General features: G+C 45.5%; 1 protein-coding gene across 1 annotated transcript in view; it reads right to left on the bottom strand.

The window, feature by feature from the left end:
• Gldc (glycine decarboxylase) overlaps positions 1–19014 on the bottom strand; it is an 87145-nt gene that overhangs the window by 11423 nt on the left and 56708 nt on the right. The window contains exons 17-21 of the mRNA XM_041661382.1: positions 12248–12373; positions 10186–10335; positions 7861–7973; positions 6361–6502; positions 3387–3498 (exon numbers count right to left, since the gene is read on the bottom strand). Coding sequence (XP_041517316.1) covers positions 3387–3498; positions 6361–6502; positions 7861–7973; positions 10186–10335; positions 12248–12373 — 643 coding nt within the window. The remainder of the gene's footprint in view (positions 1–3386; positions 3499–6360; positions 6503–7860; positions 7974–10185; positions 10336–12247; positions 12374–19014) is intronic.

Below are 19014 nucleotides of genomic sequence, written 5' to 3'. Positions count from 1 at the left end.
GCATGAAGCCCTAGGTTCAAAACCTAGTACTGCCACCAATAATTAAATTAATAAAGAAATCAAAGAAAAACTTAAGTATTGTAAATTAAAACAATAATATTTATTCCTGACATTGAATAAGTTTGTTTTTTTTTTTTTTGAGCTTTTGTTGCTTTCCAGTCTGTTCTCACTAAACACTTGGTGGGTCACTCTCAATACTACTAGCATAAAACAATTGATACAATGTCTCTGGGAAAATAATTGAGGACACGTGTATAAAACGCTTAAAGAATCCATACACTTTTCTGTGAGTTACCTAAAGAAATAATCAGACTTTTTTCTTAAAAGCAAATAAAAAAACACTGCGGGCAGGGTTGTTCTTACAGCAATCACAGTACAGACAACTGAGACTATAGACTCACAGGGCATCCACACAATGCCATTCACCCTTCAAGGGCAAAGAATATGTAATCGCGTAGGAAAATGCTCACAAAAATAGAATAGATAAATGAATACTGTTTTGTGAGATGTAGACATCTCAGTGTAAAATGCTTGCTGTACCAAGGATAAGGACCAAGCGACCATATAAAGAGACATTGAATGGTAGCATGCGCATGCCTATGTGTGTGAGAAAGAAAGAGAATGTTTGAAGTCTGAGCATTGGGTGGTGGTGGTGGTAGAGTGTGTATGGAGAGAAAGAGAGAGAGAGAGAGAGAGAGAGAGAGAGAGAGAGAGAGAGAGAGAGCTGGGCAGATCTCAGAAGCTTTCTGGTCAGCCAACCCATAGCTGAAATGGTGAACTCCAGGTCCAGTGAGAGACCGTCTCAAAACCTAAGGCTGAAGAGCTACTGAGGAAAGCATCTCTATGACAACCTCTGACTTCCACACGTGTTCATAAGGGGGAGAACACCCCTTCCTGTCCCCTCTCCCACACACAGACATAAAAGTCCCCCAAACCGGATTTGTGATGGTAGCTTAATGTATAAGGGTAAGGAGGAAGGGCTACAACCAAGAACCACTGAATGGAAGCTTTATCTGGCTGATGGATGCAAATATTTAAATTTCCTCTCCATGCTTTTTTATTTCCCCAAACTTCTGAATTAAACAATACATATCACGTATATGACCAGACAAAATAAATGTTGAAGCTGCTCATTAAACAGACACACACCAGGATAGATTCCACAGCACAGGGGCCATGTTTGGATCAATTAGTAACTGCAAGAGCATTTTGTGGCGTTGCTTGGAGACATATTCTTCACGCCCTTCTTCCCTACTCTCCAGAGAGCATCTACCCAGGGCTCTGGTTATTCCCTTCTTTTTATTTTCCAGCTCCTGAGGGCCTTCTTAGGATTCGTACTCCTAAGGCCAGAGCAGCCTTTAAATTAGAGGTTATGAACAGTGTAGATGTACACACTGTCTGCGCTGGAGGAGCCAAGAGCCCAAGCCGGCACCACAGATCATTCTTTTTTTTTTTTAATTTTATCTTATTTATTATTTAATTTATGTATTTTTTCCATTTTTTTTAATTGAGAAAAGGAGAAAAAAAGAAACAAGTTTCCACCTCCTCCCAGCCTCCCATTTCCCTCCCCCTCCTCCCACCCTTCTCCCCCTCCCCCCACTCCTCTCCCCATCCCTCTCCAGTCCAAAGAGCAGTCAGGGTTCCCTGCCCTGTGGTAAGTCCTAGGTCCTCCCCCCTCCGTCCATTTCTAGGAAGGTGAACATCCAAACTGGCTAGGCTCCCACAAAGCCAGCACATTATGTAGGTGCAAAACCCCGTGCCATTATCCTTTGCTTCTCATCAGCCCTCATTGTTTGCCATGCTCAGAGAGTCCAGTTTTATCCCATGCTTTTTCAGTCACAGTCCAGCTGGCCTTGGTGAGCTCCCAATAGATCAGCTCCACTGTCTCCGTGGATGGTGGTAAGGGGAGATGGGGAGAGTAAAGGGAGAAGGGGAGAATGGGGGGAACTTGGGGAAAAAGGAGGATTGGGATAAAGGAAGGTTGGATAGGGGAGCACGGAAGCACAATTCTTAGTTAAGGGAGCCACCTTAGAGTTGGCAAGAGACTTGAACCTAGAGTGGCTCCCAGATGCCCAAGCCAAGGTCCCCAGTCAGTTCCTTGGGCAGCTGAGGATAGGGAACCTGAAATGACCCTATCCTATAGCAATACTGACGAATATCTTGCATATCATCATAGAACCTTCATCTGGTGAGGGATGGAGATAGAGACAGAGACCCACAGTGGAGCACTGGACTGAGCTCCCAAGGTCCCAATGAGGAGCAGAAGGAGGGAGAACATGAGCAAAGAAGTCGGGACCACGAGGGGTACACAGATCATTCTTAATGTCACTCTCTGCTAGAGGCGCCTTGCTCTCCTCTTTCAATGCTCTTTCCTTGTTTCCCCTTCCACAACTAGACAGCCACATCTCTAAACATCTACCTGGTTCCTTTCATTTTTATACACATTTGTGTGTGCGTGCGTGCGTGCGTGTGTGTGTGTGTGTGTGTGTGTGCGCGCGCCACATCTATACAGGTGTCCTCAGAGGCCAGGAGGGCATTGGATCACCTGCAACTAGAATTACAGGTGGCTGGGAGCTGCCTAACTTGGGTGCTGGAAACACGGCTCAGGTTAACTGCTAAGCCATTTCTCTCGCCCCCTACCTGGCTTTTACTTCCACCACTAATCACTTCTAGGTTGGCTTTGTTCTCCTACCTCTTAGGACCTCTGACTAAGTCGAGATGTTTACCTAACACACTGCATTTAATGAGTAACTATGTCCAACTGGTTGTGCTTCCAAGAACTCCCTCATCTCACTGCCTTGACAACTTTGAATGAATCTAATCACAGATTTCCTCAAGCTGGGAAATCTTTATTGGTTATGGTCTGACTCGAGAGTTCTAAGTCTAGATTCTTCAAAGAGCTTCAAGGTGCCAAGCTGTCTTTTTAACCTCATCCCATTGGACCCTTCTCTTCTTATCCCACTTCAAATCCCGCACACCCTCCAGGAACTCCTCTTTACCTGGCTGGCTCCTGCATGTTTGCACATAATAAATAGCAGCAGTTTCCTTTATCAAACTGCTCCTCCCTGACTGCCTAGTCTAAGGGGCTCCGCTCTCTGAGACACCTCTACAAGCCCCCGTGAATGATCAGCTCAGCTCGTGTGAACACCTCTCTCTGTGGTTTAGGCCCCTTACTGAACTAGGCTGTGTAGACTAGGCTGGGATGGCTTGCACAGAGTAACGAGTAAGTTGGCTATATTTCTAAGCACGGTACACTTTCCTTTGTATATTCTAAGAAATAAAAGCCTCCCTCCCACCTTGCAAAATCATATCTACATCGAGCATAGTTTGTCTAAAGGAACAAAAATAAAATAGAAAGAGGAAAAAAAATCAGAGTTGATACTTGCCTCTTGCACCCCTAAAAAGGACTCTGTAGTGTTTTTCTAATCGCTTGGCCATGTAGTTGGCATTTAAAATAGCAATTTCTGTGGCCTCTTTGAGGCCCTTTCCTCCCATCATCTGCAACAAAGAGAAAAAGAGCCATCAGCCGTTGGACGGAAGAGGTGAATGAATGGTCAAGGGACTAAGCAGATGGCCCCAGTTAAATTCATTCCAAAGGGCTCACCAGCTCAGCATCACTGCAGATTGAAAATGAATGGGAAAATTCCAGGAAGGAGACCCGTCAGTCTCCTCCATGCTTAACCAAACACTAATTTTACTTGTTTTGGGGGTTACGGTGGCGGTCGTAATAACAAAGCCCACAGCTGGTAGCAGCCTCCACACCTCTGCTATCTAAGAACTGTTCCTTAGGTTACAGTGTTGTGGTGTTTATTTTTTGTTTACTCTGTATGAATAGGAGAGGTAATGAGAATTCTGAGGAATATGATGAGATCCTGGTCAAAATCTATCACATCAATTTTGTGTGGTTTGCCTTTCCATTGTCCGCAGTGGGGAACATAAACATTCTTCCTGTGCACGTTTGCCGACTGCCAGATTCAATCTTTCTTATTCTGGTGGCTGCGTCCCTGCTGCCATACAGGATAAAAGTCACCAAGAGCAAGGCGTTTAAAAAATCAAGATTATAGCAATGTTCATGACCGAGGAACCTCACGTCATAACTGAATCAAAGCGGTGGTACAAAGACCAAAGGGAAGCCGGGCGATGGTGGCACACGCCTTTAATCCCAGCACTCGGGAGGCAGAGGCAGGCGGATCTCTGGGAGTTCGAGACCAGCCTGGTCTACAGAGCTAGTTCCAGGACAGGCTCCAAAGCCACAGAGAAACCCTGTCTTGAAAAACCAAAAATAAATAAATAAATAAATAAATGGAAAGGGGAAACACAGCAAATGAGGGAGAGGACCGACAACAGCTAGAGAGTGGGGAAGGCACGAGACGATCATCTGGAGGTCACGCAGCAACATGGACGGGAACCTCAGGTTCTAAGCCTTTGCGTTGCCATGGACTTGGCGCAACCAAGCGCTGCCTCTCCTGCTACACGCCAGTTACCGAGCAGCATTCTATAAATGCTGCAGCTCTAAGCACGAGTCCACACCAGCTGGATTTTATTCTTAGTGGGATGGGCCCAAGGTACACGGTGGTGAGAGCACACAGTGAAGGTGGCAGGAAGTCAGGAGGGGCAAGTGGGCATCAGGGAGAGACTGTCCTTAGTGGGTGTCCACAGTGGATTGCAGAGGGAAGGAGGAGGCTCCAGCTAGCGTCTAGGGGAGAAGCAACAGCCTGAAACAGGGCTCAAATCAACACCACTTATTTACTTCTAAAACTCATGCTCTTTTTGGTATTCTAGGCAAATGGCCAAAACAGCCCTAGGGGCCTTCCTTTTCTATATGTAAGAAGATCTCCTGCCCAAATAATCCATATTTACAGATCCCATGGATCAAAGGGAACTGGGGATTTGGTTATTTGCAAAGGAGCAGATTTTCTTCCTCATTGTTTTTGTTCCTGTAGTTTGCAAACAACTTGCAGGGCGTTTTTAAAGCAGCTTCAAAGCTCCAAGGCACAGAACTGTTGCTCTTTCTTCCAAGACACTTCTCATTAAGAATCATAAATGAAGCTGGCCATGCAGAGAAACACATGCCCGTAAAGACAGCACTTGGGCGATAAAGACGGCTGGATTAGGAGCTCAAAGACAGCTTTTGTCCACGTGACTGTCTCAAAAACAAAAGAAAGCCAGAAGGCGGGGGTGGGGGTGGGGGGGTGGATATGATCATATGATCACAGAGCCAGAGAGATGGCTCAGCACTTAAGAGCATTGGCAGCTCTTCTTCTGAAGGACCCAAGTTCAATTCCCAGGACCCACATGGTGGTTAATAGCTATCTGCAATTCTAGCCCCAGGGGATCTGATGCACTCAACAGGCGCTGCATAGATATGGTGCACAGATACACACACAGACATCACCCATACACATACAATAAACCTAAACCATGTCTCGAAATATTATTTAAAAAGGAATCATAAATACCAGCCAGCCACGGTGACCCATTCATGCCTATAGCCCTGTACTCGGGAGGCTGATGTGGCAAAACCACGGGCTTGTAACCAGACTGGACAGTATAAGGAGACTGTGTCTCTAAACACAAAATAAGCTTTTTTTTTAAGAAAAAAAAAAAAAAGAAGGAATCACTAATGCCACCACATTCACTAACAGCCAGCCAGCCCCGCAGTTACCCAGCACAGTTTGTATAGCTGAGTGTGGGGTTGTCTCACTAGCGGCTCCCCTTCCTTTAACAAAGGCCATTGGCTTGAAAGAGCTGCTCTAATTAGCAACTGAGCAAGAGTGCCTATCCACAGACTTGACATTCTAGAAGGTGGGCAGGCCAGTCTTAACAAGCTGCAGAAAATCAATTCTGGCTTGAGTGTTTCTGTGGAGAAAGACAAAGAGGAAGGGGTGGGGGCGGGGGTAAGCCTGTTCTCTGACAAAACCCAATTATCCCCGAAAACACGATTCCCTGGGCCGCCACCACCACCAAACAAATCTCCGCGACTTCGCATCTTATCCTCCGAGCCTACAAGACACAATGTGAAAACACCCTACTGTGTACTCCAGGCACGGCTTTCCGCTTATGTGGCGCTGTCTGAATTCGACAGGAAACCACATGATGTGGCCAGACCATTCACATGACTCATGCAACTTAACTGTGTCTGGAAAAATGTAAACCCATCATGAGAACCCAAAGGAACAGATGAAATAATTTTAGCTGGCCTTGGAGACGATTTCTTCCACCCCAGCACTGGCAGCGACCCCATTCATCCGCTGTGTTCGCTGACTCCCACTCTCCAGTCCCAGACTCCTTCACCTTCAACCCCTTTGAGAAAGTCTCAAGTCCCGCTGCTCCATTGCAACGTGTGTTCACGGGTCTCACCTTTATATAAGCCCATGAAATAGGCAAGATGGAACTGGAGCCCCACGGGGCGGCGCTGACAGTCCCTACGGGCCAGGTGTCTTCATTTGGTGTGACGGAAACAATGGGATGACTGGGCAGAAAGGGAGCGAGATGCTTCTTCCTGTGGTGGTTTTAAAGGACACATTGAAAGGATGCAAAAAGATACTATTGAACTAAATGGGCAGGCTCTCCAGGAGCTCTTTGCTTAGTAAGGGCTAGCTGATGATGTAGGGACCTGACACTCCTGGGGGAGAGGGGGCAGACGACAAGGAGACAACTAAAGTGAGATTCCTCCCTCCCTCCTTCCTCCCTCCCTCCCTCCCTTCCTTCCTTCCCTACCACCCAACAGCTTCCAAGAATTGTGGTGGAGGACTCAGCAAAGGCAGCCCGCCCCCCCCCCCACGGAGGCCCTCATAGGGACCCCCACATCCTTCTAAGCTGTATACTAGATACCGAAGAATGCTGAAGAGATGCCCTGGGCAGTCCACTTGGAGGCTCACGGGTTAACACTGCTCCATTACACACCTTCTGAACAACCTAGGACACTCATTCACTACACATGATACAAATCAAGAGGAAAAACAAGAAAGCCAGGCTCCCGGCAACCCTGAACACTGCCCTTCCCTGACCACCACCACAGGTTTCAAAAACTCCACAAGAGCCAGGCGGTGGTGGCACATGTCTAATCCAGCACTTGGGAGGCAGAGGTAGGCGGATCTCTGCAGTTTGAGGCCAACCTGGTCTACAGAGTGAGTTCTAGGACAGGCAGAGCTGTTACACAGAGAAACCCTGTGTGGGAAAGAAAGAAAGAAAGAAAGAAAGAAAGAAAGAAAGAAAGAGAGAGAGAAAGAAAGAGGGAGGGAGAGGAGGGAGGGAGGGAGAGGAGGGAGGGAGGGAGGGGAGGGAGGGAGGGAAATAAAGAAAACTTCAGAAGTTCTGGATAAGGCTGTTCTTACTATGGAGAGGAAGCTATCAATTGCTAAGAAATATTCCCTTAGTAAACAGTGACTTCATCCAATTATGTCTAGTAATAAAGTTTGTTTCCTCCTTACTTATCACAGACGTAATAAAAATTAAAGCTGTAAGGAGTTAAGTGCCTTTGACCCAATTCACTCTCAATATTATCATTGGCTGTATAAGGTCTAGGAAATGAGTAAAATAAAAGGCTCTTGGAATTCTCGGGGCAAATCACTTACAGGAGCCCAAATTCCAGTTCTGACCCCTCAATGCTTTAGTCCCCGGCATGACTGCTAACAAGCTTGCTGAAGAGCTCAGCAAGGCCGGTTGAGCATCGTGGTTACTAAGACAAAGGATGCTTCTGTTTGGACACGCGCCCAACACTCCTTGCCCACTCCACATCCACCTGCTAGAAGTGCACTAGGTATCTTCTTGACACTTGAAGACCCGGATGGGAAGAACGAGAGGGTTTGAGCCATCCTGCTTCCAAAGTGACCCCGAAGCCAGCAGACCATGACTCACACTCCAATGGGTCCCATGCCAGGGCCACCTCCTCCGTGGGGAATGCAGAAGGTCTTGTGAAGATTTAGGTGAGAGACATCAGACCCAAAGTCTCCAGGACGGCAGATTCCCACCTAACCAAAGGAAAAGAACAGAAGTAAACATCAGAGCTCGGCAAGGCCCCTCCCGATGAGGGAAGGGCTTGCTGTTCTGGGCTGTGTGTCTCCCCTGGAGGGGCAGGCAGAGCCACATCCCTAATGGTCACAGAAAAGGCTTCCTAAGGAGAGTGAGGTGGCTCAGTAAAGCTGTGTGACAATCCGAGTTTGACCCATAGGACACGCATAATAAATGAACGGAAGGGACCTGACTCCTGCTCCTCCAAGTCATTCTTTGACCTCCCCTCCACATGTGCTCACACACATGATATAATTTTCAAATATCAGAGGAAACGATTCCTAAACGTTCTGCAGTCAGCCTGGCACCTCACAGGCAAAGTGACTGTGGATTCTATGGAGATAGCAACTATTTAATCCCATTCAAATTTAAAATACACACTTGGGTAGTCTATACCTAAATGTCTACGTTAAGAGGGAGGAGGGGAAGGGCCACTAGGCCAAAGTTACAGCCTGTTCATACTACGGAGCCGGCAGCTTTTACAGAATCAGAACTACGTTCCCTGGCAGGTTCAAGGCTGGGTATTTATCATGTGCATGGCTTGATGGTCCTGTCCTAACAAGGGTCTAGAGCAGTGGTTCTCAACCTTCCTAATGTTGGGACCCTTTAATACAGTTCCTCATACTGGGGTGATCCCAACCATAAAACTGATTTTCATTGCTACTTCATAACTGTAATTTTGCCACTGTTATGAATTTTAATGGAAATATCTGGTTTGCTCCCCTGTGAAAAGTCTGTTTAGCTCCAAAAGGTTGTGACCCATAGGATGCTGAGCTGAGGATGTGGAAGAGAGGCTGCCAGTCTTCCTGAGACAATCCACATACCCAGCTACAGTACTCAACTGGTAATCCTGCCACTTTGACTGTAGACAGATATGTCTGCTTTAGGCTGCCAAAGCAGAAGGCAATCCCTGGACCACACCTATGAATGGAATCAGACTAAAGGAGAGAAGGTAGGTGAACACGTTACATACACCCACAGTCACTCTTGCAATCTAGGTAGGCATGATCGAATCCCTTGGGGCCCTACTGAAGTTAAAACTCCAGGTAAAGCGGCTTCTCCAAGGTCCATGGGAGTTTGGCATCCACTGTGGCCAGAAGTCACTCAGCTAGGGCACCAGGAGGCCTTGCTCAGTAATGTTCCCAGAGGAACAGCACTCCTGACAATAGAATTCCATTTGTACCTTGTTCACCTTATCATTTCCTCTAGGATCTATATATAATCCCAGTGGAACTGAGGTGTTCTGTGAGGAGCTGTCAGCAAAGTCAGCTTGAGCATCCTCGTGGCATCACTTACAGCCCTGGGTTTGATCCCCAGCATCCCAACAGGAAAGGAAAGGGAAAGAAGAGAACCCTGGTTCTGAATCCCGTGTATGTATTAGAGGGGATCTCAAGAAGCCAGAGAAAGTTGTTTTCCTCACTGGGGGTCAGCTTAGTGCCATGCTTTAAAAAATGAAAACAAGGGGCTGGAGAGATGGCTCAGTGGTTAAGAGCATTGCCTGTTCTTCCAAAGGTCCTGAGTTCAATTCCCAGCAACCACATGGTGGCTCACAACCATCTGTAATGAGGTCTGGTGCCCTCTTCTGGCCTGCAGACATACACACAGAAAGAATATTGTATACATAATAAATAAATAAAATATTTAAAAAAAAAATGAAAACAAGGGGCTAGAGAGGTGGCTTGGTGGTTGAGAGCACTCGATGCTATCCCAGAGGACCTGGGTTCAATTCCCAGTACCCACATGGCAGCTCATAACTGTCTGTGACTCCAATTCTAGAGGATCTGACACCCTCACACAGACATACAAGCAGACAAAACACCAGAGCACATAAAATAGTAGTCTTCATCATTTAAAAAAAAAAAATCAAAACAAAACTGGTCAAGAATGATGGCTCAGCAGTGTAAAACAAAAAAACAAAAAAAAAACACTGCTCTTGCAGAGGACCTGAGTTCAGGTCTAAGCACCCATGGGGCGCTTCACTACCAGGTGTAAACTCCAGTTCCAGGGATCTGAGGTTCTCTTTTGACTTCCATGAGCACTGGTGTATACACATACATTCAAGCAAGACACTCATACTCATAAAATCAGTCAATTAAAAAATAAAAAAAAAATTAAAAATAAATAAATAACATGTCCTTATTCATTTTCTCAGTGAACACTAATTGTTTGCACCTGGGCATTCATATTTGCCCCGTCGAGGTAGACCTGTCCTCCGTGTTGGTGAATAAGGGCACACACATCACTGATATTCTCTTCGAACACGCCATTGGTAGATGGATACGTGATCATGATGGCGGCCAGGTTCTCCTTGTGTTTATCCACCTGTGGGGAGAAGAGTGACAGAAGGAAGTGATCCGTTCTCAGCCAAGGCTTTGCTTTTCATTCTAAAGGACCAGGGAAGGCGAAGCCCTGGCATTGGAATTCTTGACAACGTCTCAGTCTACAACAGAGGCTAAAATGCACAGCCAATTGCTCCTTCATTTTAAGGCAACAGCAAATCCTCTCGGAACTCTGGGGTCCAGAGAAAGAAACCGAGCTTTGGATGTGGTTCAACTGATCTAGGATTTTCCTCACACGCACAAAGCCCTAAGCTTGCTCCCTTGCACCAAATAAAAAACTAGGCATAGTGGAACACTCACATAACCATGCCATTGGGGAAGCAGGAGTAACCTTGGCTACACAGCAACTCTGAGGCTAGCATGGGTTACATGAGACAAAATTAAACGAAAAGCAAGAAGCTACTCAGAAGATTTTTGCATATGTTGGGTCCAGTTCTATAAAATGATTCTGCTTTGGTTCAAACCACCTCAAAATTTACCCTGGGCTCTTGGGAGGGTAGGCGATGTAACTCTGTACATAGCTAATTTTCCAACTAGCCTTTCTGCTTACATTTTGGTAATCACTTTCCTACTTTCCTTCCCACAGATTCTTGAGAAGCTCAGACTGGTTTCTAACTTTCTATGTAGCCAAGGCTAGCCTTCAACTTGTGACTCCCCTTTGAAGTGTTGGGGTGACGAGGTTGTGCCACTGGGCCAGCAGTTCTCAACCTTCCTGATGTTGTGACCCTTTATTACAGTTCCTCATGTTAAACTATTTTCACTGCTACTTCATAACTGTAATTTTGCTATTGTTAACAACACAGTGTAAACACCTGTGTTCCGGTGATCTCAGGTGAGCCTTGTGAAAGGGTTGCTTGACCCTCTCTAAGGATTAGCCCGACAGCTTGAGAACCATGGTATATGGCTATACCTACTTCTTTCACTTTTATCTCCCAAGAAAGCAATTGGATAAATAAAGGACAATTTCTAGTTGTTTTTTTTTTTTCTTGGCTAGCAAGCCAAAGGAGAGCAATGTGGGAGGAAAACCAAGTCATATTGCATATATTCTATACTGGACAGACTTAGTAATTAGAGTTAGCGACCCAGAATATTTGTGGCCAAAAAAATAAAAATGGCAATGGACGGGGAGGATGGAAAAGAGGGCTGTGCATTTTCAGTGTCCTCGTGAAGGCTTTGACGTAGGTCCCCAGGACCCATGCTTAATCACCCTGACAGAATCACATCACTATTCTACCAATTTTCCTACCACTTAAGATGCAGCCTCCAGTCCACTGGTGGAAAACAGATACAGTTGCTAAGCAACCTCTTCCTGGAGGTTGGGAGACTGGGAGTGGGGGTTGGTGTGGAGGAAACAGGAGAGAATATTGCCTGGAATCCAGTACAGCGTGGCTGAGATGTCTGCAAAAATCTGAATGCGCCATGCGTTCTTTAATTCTCCACACAACCATGACTGTCTGCGTGGCTGTGAATGGAGAACTCTGAGGCCAGACAGGGAAGCAGGCCCTGCAGAGTTGCCTTACTGTGACATCACATCGAATACCTCATTCATTACCTTTCAAGTGGAAGAATCAGGGTGTGGAGGGGGTGTCACTGAAAAGGACCCTCTCTCTGTGAGGGAGGGGGAGAGAAGATATGGCTTCTTTTAACTGGAAACCCAAGTTACAATTGCTTTTTATTTTTCTCTTTCCCTTAAAGATTGTTAGGGTTGTTTTGGATTTTGTATTCTTTCCCTACAGACCCATTCAGAAGAGGAATCATTAGAATTGTCTTTCATTAGAATATAAGAATATAAGAGAAGACAATGTTCACCCCATCCATCTACTCCCCTACACATCACCATCCCCTGTGTCTTCCCAACCCAGACCTCTCCAATCCGTGGAGAGGAGAGTGAGTACCAGGGCCTTGAGGTGAGCCACATCGATGTTCCCGTATCTGTCCACCTCCACAGGCTGGATCGTCATGCCCGCCATGTAGGCGCTTGCTGGATTCGTTCCATGTGCTGACTTAGGAATGAGGCAAACCTTGGGAGCACAAAGAAAGGAAGCAGAAAAGAAGAAAGAAAAAAAAAATCACTGGGTATCTCAAGTTAGAGAAAGTCTCCTAACATGCCGATGACACAAATTAGGGGCCTCGTGTTTTTACTGAAGCTGACCCCTAGTGCCTTAAAATTTGCTGATATTGCGAAACAATGAGTAAAAGGGGTGTTTCCATTTGAGTCCCCAAATACTTTCCTAAAGATATCAGAATGTTCTCTCCTATCCCAGAGCACTAACGACAGCCTGTGCCCTTTCTAACCTTGTCTTAGATGTAGCGGATGGAAAGCATCTTTAGGAAGACAAGGTCAGAAGTTGAAGTCTAGGATACCACTGCCCTCATCACAGCCTCAGTGATGCTCCTGGCTGAACCAGGACAGATGCACCCCAAGGGCCTCCCCAGGTCAACAGAACTGTGCTGTGCCCACACCTACTGGGTGTTTCCTCTGCTGTGAATGACGTGTGTGAGGATCAACACCTGCCCTGTGCTCACATGACTCATTCATTCATAACACATGCACACGGAGAAATAAATGCTCACTATCCACAGTACAGTAGATCACTGCCGAGGGGACGTGGCTTCGGAGGAGGAAATCAGGGACAGTGTCTCAAGAGTACAGCTGACATTAAACCAAAAGGCCTGTTGGATTTTGGTTTTGGATTTCAGTGCTGGAATGAACATATTTTCCAACTGCTCTTTACCACTAAACTGCATCCCCAGTCCCTCTATTAGATGTTTTTTCTGGAGTTGGGGGAGTAGCTACAGAGCATTGAACCCAGGGTCTCATGCATGCCAGGCAAGCCAAGCGTTCTACCACTGAGCCTCACCCCATAAAGGATTTTGATGGGGGCTGGGTGGGTGGTAGGTGTAGTGCCACATGCCGGGGTTTTTATTTCCCATCCTCCCCATCATGGCACGAATACAGGAATCTTGCAGTTTGCAGATCTCAGGGAGAACCATGACAAAATGGGACAGGGCTGAGGTTCTCCAATGGAACTCAAGTGGAGAGTGAGCCTACTTGGAAAATCACAGACCCAGTGTGGCAACTCCTCTGGAGGGGGGTTATAAAAATGGGCTTCCAGAAGAAAAAAGTGGCTTCCAACTGATTCCTCTGAAACAGAGGTTGTACCAACAACACAGTTACACACACAAATTCATATACCAACCCTCACATATATACATAAACCTACACACTCATACAAGATAGGGGAGGGGCTGGATAGAGGGCTCAGCAGTTAAGAATGTGTAGTGCTCTTGAAGAGGACCTGAGTTTCAGTTCCCTTTCTAGGTCCAGGTATCAGATAGCTCAACTCTGTGGGCACCTGAATATGCGCGCGCGCACACACACAACCTGCAGAAACCAGGAAAGGCAACAGGTCCTCCCTAGCTCAGCCAATAAGCATCCTGCCAACACCATGAAGACAGTTTTTGGTCTCTAGCCTTAAGTCAGTCCCTGAGTTTACAGTCATTTGCTAGAGCAGACATGGAAAACCAATCCCTGGAACAATGGAGAGAGGCACTAAACACGCCTGTGTTCTGTGGAGATCTAAAGACCCTGAGTTACTTTCACTGTAGACACGCCTGTGTTCTGTGGAGTCTAAGGACCTTAAGTTACTTTCACGGTAAACACGCCTGTGTTTAGTGGAGATCTAATGACCTTAAGTTACTTTCACGGTAAACACGCCTGTGTTTAGTGGAGATCTAATGACCTTAAGTTACTTTCACGGTAGACACGCTTGTGTTCTGTGGAGTCTAAGGACCTTAAGTTACTTTCAGTGTTACTTTTCCCCTCACTTTAAAATTGCAGGGCTATGCTGGACACAGAAGTATTAGGACCCAGATTGAAGATTTGGTTTCTTTAAGCCTTAGAGTCCAAGGTGAATCTGACCATGGTACACTTATATCCTTTAGGGTGATGCTGGGTCCTGGTTGGTGCAGTGTTACAGATTTCCTCCTCAAAGAACGGCTGAACATACGACGAGTTAGAAACTTCTGTTCTTTAAAGGCAATGACTGACAATTAAAGGCTATGACTGCCCCAGGCACTCAGGAAGAAAAACAGTTCTCAAAATTTAATAATAATATTAATATTATTAGCATACATGTGTACACGTGAAAGGCCAGTGTTTCCCCTTTCTATAGGATATTTAGTCTCTGGTCGGAAGACTTGACTTGAGATTTGGCCAGCAAAGTGAGAGATGAGCTGGGAAATGCTCAGTGCCTGGCACATGGTGATTGCTAAATATGTTTGCTAAATAATTCATTTTCCCAAATTAAACTATGAATCATGAACTTGGGCATTCTATTTCAGGAGTCCCTGAAACTTGACCAAAGAGCAAATGTGAAATGACTTCCAAATAAATGCAGCTTGAAGGCAGAGAACCGTCAGAAACCTGGGCAGTTTTGTAGCATACGACGTCTCCAATCACTTTTCAAAAGCAAAGGGTATGTTTAACTGAACTCAATTAGAGCCCACTGTGTGGGAACAGCTGCCTTGATGTCACTAATGTGGAAAATCTTCCCTGGCGATTTGAATAATAAGTCATTCTTTTCTTTTCTAAGAATGGGGCTTAAATTAGATGTGTGTCTAGAAGGATGCCAATGTTTCCAGACTGGTGAGCTCTGTCGTGTTTCTGAGCTCAGTGGCTGGGGGGGCTTCCCTGCTTTCTCCTCTTACTGTCCAGAAGTGAGAATCCTGCACTCGCCAACAGAATGGCCTCAAAGCTTCTGTGATAGCTGTGTGCACACCAGTGCCAGGAGGATATCACATCCAGGGCATGGGGAGCGGAGGAGGCCTGGGATGCTCAGAGAGGGAGCGAGAACCACCGACAGCCAATCACCAAAGATGGAGGTCTACCCGATTCAGAAGAGCTCTCATTTGGAGTTTCTGGCTTGGTCCCCAACTCCTATATCAAAGCAACTGTTTCCAAGTGTCAGAATGTAGTGTCCTGGGCATGCCCAGGGTGTCCAGTAATTTCTGAATTCATAAATGATTGTTAAAAATCAGCCCAATGGCAGGCATGATCGAACACATCTGTGAACCCGGCACTTAGGTTAACTGAGGCAAAACATTGGCAAGTACACGGTCAGCCTAAACTACGTACTGAGACCCTACCTCAGCTAACATAGGAACAAATCAAAATAGCAAAACCAGCTGGGCATGGGCTCAGCAAGAGAATCTCAGCACCTGGAAGGTGGAGGCAGGTGATAAAATGAGGAGCTCAAGGCTTTCTCAGCAGGACAGAGAATATGAGGACAGTCTGGGCTATATGTAGTGATAATAATAGCAAACAAACAAAAACTGTTGATGATGTGGCTCAGGTGTACAGTGTTGGCCAGCGTGGGAAAGGCCTGGGTTCAATCACCATCACCACAATACAGAGATAGGTAGGTAGATAGATGGATTTAAAGACAATTCTAGAGGCGCAGCGGCGGCGGCGCCAGACGCACAGAGGCGCAGCGGCGGCGGCGCCAGACGCACAGAGGCGCGGCGGCAGCGGCAGCGCCAGCGCCAGACGCACAGAGGCGCAGCGGCGCGGCGGTGGCGGCTGCGCCAGACGCACAGAGGCGCAGCGGCGGCGGCGCCAGACGCACAGAGGCGCAGCCGCGGCGGCAGCGCCAGACGCACAGAGGCGCAGCGGCGGCGGCGGCGCCAGCTGCGGCGGCGCCAGACGCACAGAGGCGCAGCCAAGCGGCTGGGACAGGCGTGCAATAAGGAGAGCAGATCGCCCTACTACAATTGAATCAAAGAGGTAGGCCTTTGGTTGGCCAGGTCACTGGCACAAGGGGAGCCTGGTCCTGTCCTGAAGATCCTTCGGAGGGGTGAGAGGGTTCTTGGCCTGCAGCAGGAACCACAAAAGAGAGTGAGGGCATTTTGTAAGCGGAGCCCTTGGCCAGCAGGGAAACCTGATCCGGTTTCTAAAGGATCCATTGGATAGGATCAATAGGAGGAGATGGGCAGGTGCCAAGGCAAGAACTCACCCAATAATCCGAAAAACAACATGAAAACATCAGAACCCAATGATCTTACAACAGAAGTATTTGAACAACCTAACACAGAAGAAGTGGAAAAAATCGACTTTATGAAGATAATAGAGTCCCTTAAACAACATGTAAAAAATGCCCTTATAGAAATGGATGAGAAGTATAATAAAAAGTTTGAAGAAATGAGTAAATACGTACATGATACCCTGGGAAACCAAGAAAAATCCATCAAACAGGTAATGGAAACAGTTCAAGAATTGAAAACTGAAATGAAGGCAAAGAAGAAAATACAAACTGAGGACCAGCTGGATATGGAAAATCTAGGCCAACGAGCAGAGTCTACAGAAACAAGCATAATCAATAGAATACAAGAGCTAGAAGAAAGACTCTCAGATGCTGAGGACACCATAGAGAAAATAAACGAACAGATCAAAGAAAACAGCAAAGCCAACAAATTCTCAACACAAAACATTCAGGAACTATGGGACACAATAAAAAAACCAAACCTAAGAATAATAGGAATAGGAGAAGGAGAAGAGTCACAGCTCAAAGGCTCAGAAAATATTTTCAACAAAATTATGGAAGAAAACTTTCCCAACTTAAAGAAAGATATTCATTTAAATATTCAAGAAGCATACAGAACACCAAACAGACTGGATCAAAGAAAAACATCTCCTCGCCATATAATAATCAAAACACAAAATATACAGGTTAAAGAAAGAATATTAAGAGCTGCAAAAGAAAAAGGGCAAGTAACTTATAAAGGTAAACCGATCAGACTTACACCTGACTTCTCGATGGAAACTATGAAAGCCAGAAGGTCCTGGATAGAGGTTCTGCAGAAGCTAAGAGACCATGGATGCAAACCCAAACTACTATACCCAGCCAAGCTATCGTTCACTATCAACGGAGAAAACAAGACATTCCAGGATAAGAACAAATTTAAACAATACGTAGCCACAAATCCAGCCCTACAGAAAGTAATAGAAGGAAAATCGCAACCCAAGGAATCCAACACTGCCAACACTGCCTACAATAACCCAGGCATCTAATGACCCTTCACGAGCACATCTCAAAGAAAGGAGACACACAATCTCTACTACCAAAAGCAATAAGAATAACCGGAGTAAACAACCACTGGTCATTAATATCACTTAATATTAATGGGCTCAATTCACCTATAAAAAGGCACAGGCTAAAAGATTGGATACGAAAACAGGATCCAACATTCTGCTGTTTGCAAGAAACACATCTCAACCACAAAGACAGGCACCTACTCAGAGTAAAGGGTTGGGAAAAGGTGTTTCAAGCAAATGGTCCTAAGAAAAAAGCAGGTGTGGCCATACTAATTTCTAACAAAACTGACTTCAAACTAAAATCAATCAGAAGAGACCGAGACGGTCACTTTATACTCATAACAGGAACAATTCATCAGGAGGACGTCTCAATCCTGAATATATACGCCCCCAATATAAAAGCACCTACTTATGTAAAAGAAATATTACTAGAACTCAAGGCAGACATCAAACCACACACACTAGTAGTAGGAGACTTCAACACACCTCTCTCTCCAAGGGACAGGTCAATCAGACAGAAACCTAATAGAGAATTAAGAGAATTATTGGAGGTAATGAAGCAAATGGACTTAACAGACATCTATAGAACATTCCACCCAAATAGGAAAGAATATACCTTCTTCTCTGCAGCTCATGGAACCTTCTCAAAAATTGACCACATACTCAGAAACAAAGGAAACCTCCACAGATACAAAAAAATATCAGTGTCCACCTGTGTCTTATCAGATCATCACGGATTAAAGTTAGAAGGCAACAACCACGCTGCCCCCAAAAAACCGACAAACTCATGGAAACTGAACAGTCAACTACTGAACCACACCTGGGTCAAGGAAGAAATCAAGAAAGAAATTAAAGTCTTCCTTGAATTTAATGAAAATAAAGGGACAACATACTCAAACCTATGGGACACAATGAAAGCAGTGCTAAGAGGAAAGTTCATAGCACTAAGTGCCCACTTAAAGAAAACGGAGAATGCATACATTGGGGACTTAAAAACACACCTGAAAGCTCTAGAAAAAAAAGAAGCAGACGCGCCCAGGAGAAGTAGAAGACTGGAAATAATAAAACTGAGGGCTGAAATCAACAAAATAGAAACACAGAAAACAGTCCAAAGAATCAATGAAACAAAAAGCTGGTTCTTGGAGAAAATCAACAAGATCGACAAACCCCTATCCAAACTAATTAAACGACAGAGAGAGAACACGCAAATAAATAAGATCAGAAATGAAAAGGGGGACATAACCACAGACACAGAGGAAATTCAGAGAATCATTAGATCTTACTACAAAAGCCTGTATGCCACAAAACTGGAAAATACAAAAGAAATGGACATTTTTTTAAATAAGTATCATATACCAAAGCTAAACCAAGACCAGGTGAATGATCTAAATAGACCGGTTTCTCGCGAAGAATTAGAAATGGTTATCAAAAATCTCCCTTCGAAAAAAAGCCCAGGACCAGATGGTTTCAATGCAGAATTCTACCAGAACTTCCAAGAAGAATTAATACCTATACTCCTTAAGGTATTTCGCAATATAGAATCAGAAGAGTCATTGCCAAATTCCTTTT

Source organism: Microtus oregoni, unplaced genomic scaffold, assembly GCF_018167655.1.
Source record: "Microtus oregoni isolate MIOR12 unplaced genomic scaffold, Mior012 000012F_ref0000307, whole genome shotgun sequence".
NCBI classification, from domain to species: Eukaryota; Metazoa; Chordata; class Mammalia; order Rodentia; family Cricetidae; genus Microtus; species Microtus oregoni.
This window is presented reverse-complemented; position numbering and strand designations above follow the sequence as displayed.